This window comes from Sinocyclocheilus rhinocerous, unplaced genomic scaffold, assembly GCF_001515625.1.
Source record: "Sinocyclocheilus rhinocerous isolate Xijiao unplaced genomic scaffold, SAMN03320098_v1.1 scaffold35626, whole genome shotgun sequence".
NCBI lineage: Eukaryota > Metazoa > Chordata > Actinopteri > Cypriniformes > Cyprinidae > Sinocyclocheilus > Sinocyclocheilus rhinocerous.
Window position 1 is genome coordinate 1 of NW_015665662.1, and position 1,354 is coordinate 1,354.

Genomic DNA, 1,354 nt, shown 5'->3' on the forward strand with positions numbered 1-1,354 from the left:
TGAAAACAGAATCTTTATTCATCGGCACATGACCAGCACCAGAACAATTTCCACGACCTTCACGTCATGGGAACCTATTACAACAGCAATTCCAATGGAGTAACACAATGGTGACGACTAACAGCCTTCCAGTCACAGTTACCCCGAGGCTTGTTCATGAAGAGTCATGATAACAGTGGTGAATCTGTGCGTACCTGTTCTGATAAAGCGTAGACGGACAGCCTCCCTTCAGCCCTCGGCTGAGACTGGTAAAATAATGGAGCTCCGACCAGCAGGAAATCTGAGTCTCCATCAGAGTCCACATCCAACAGACTCAGAGACGCTCCGAAATATGAGCCAATCTGATGACAGAAATCAATAAAAATTAATGGAACTGCATTCTAGCACATGCTTTTATAGCCTGATGTTCACAGATGAAATATGAAAACAACACGTTCTGCTTCACAAACACAATGACACCCAATACTGACTAGAAATTAATGAGGTCTTTGTAGACTTATTTTGCTCCTTTTCTCTTTTGGATATGGCATTTCAGAGTCTATATTGTGAGTAGAATGCTTGTTTGTTTTTGGTGAAATACTGAATCTCATGACAGTGTTTGTGTTTGAAGGGTCTGCTGATCTTCTCAGTGGACTGTAGGTTTGGGAGCCCCTGGTATCACCGGAGGAGAGAGATAATATTGTGTCTGAGTGTTTCTCACTGACTTGTTCTCCGTTGATGTTGCTCATCACTGTCCATGTGTTTTGGTTCTTGGTGAAGAGGGTCACCAGACCCGTGTGTTCGGCCCGCGGCGCCCCAGAGAACAGAAGAGAGACGCCGCGTCTCATTCCCAGCACAGTAGAGTAACCTGAACACCATCAGCGTCATTAAAACACACACAAACTCTTCACATCACACAAGAACAAACACTCCAACATACCCATGTACGAGTCTTTATTTACAGCTGGATCGATGATCTCTGTCTCTCTGAATTCAGATCCTGATCCCATCACTTCATACAGAGCTCCACGCCAGTCATTCGATCCAACTGAACCCACGATCACAGAGTCCTGCAACAAACACTGCAGTCTCAGCATTGCTTTATTAGACACAGTAATGGAGAGCAGTAAAAACTGCCCTGCAGATCAGCTGAGAAACAGCTGGCAGTGACATTGAATCTTTGAAAGATGTTCAGAGTTTTTGATGTTTAGCAGCAAATAAACCAGATCAGTGGTACTCTGGTTTTATTTCAGGACCCAGGTTTTACATCAAGTGGCAACCCAGCATTGATAATTGGATTGTATCATAAACAAAATGTCCTTCATTAAACAATTAAATTAATTCATGTTACCATGAACTGTGTCTAAACATCAGC

The 1,354-nt window shown here is 43.2% G+C and overlaps 1 protein-coding gene across 1 annotated transcript; it reads right to left on the reverse strand.

Annotated features, from left to right (window-relative positions):
- Positions 1-194: 194 nt before the first annotated feature.
- On the reverse strand, positions 195-1,076 carry LOC107731436 (integrin alpha-D-like; the record flags this gene model as incomplete). Its single annotated transcript, XM_016542517.1, has 3 exons — positions 920-1,076; positions 705-847; positions 195-341 (listed from the first exon to the last, which is right to left on the reverse strand). Coding segments are annotated over exons 1-3 (447 nt in total), but the record flags the coding sequence as incomplete, so codon positions are not given.
- Positions 1,077-1,354: the final 278 nt, after the last annotated feature.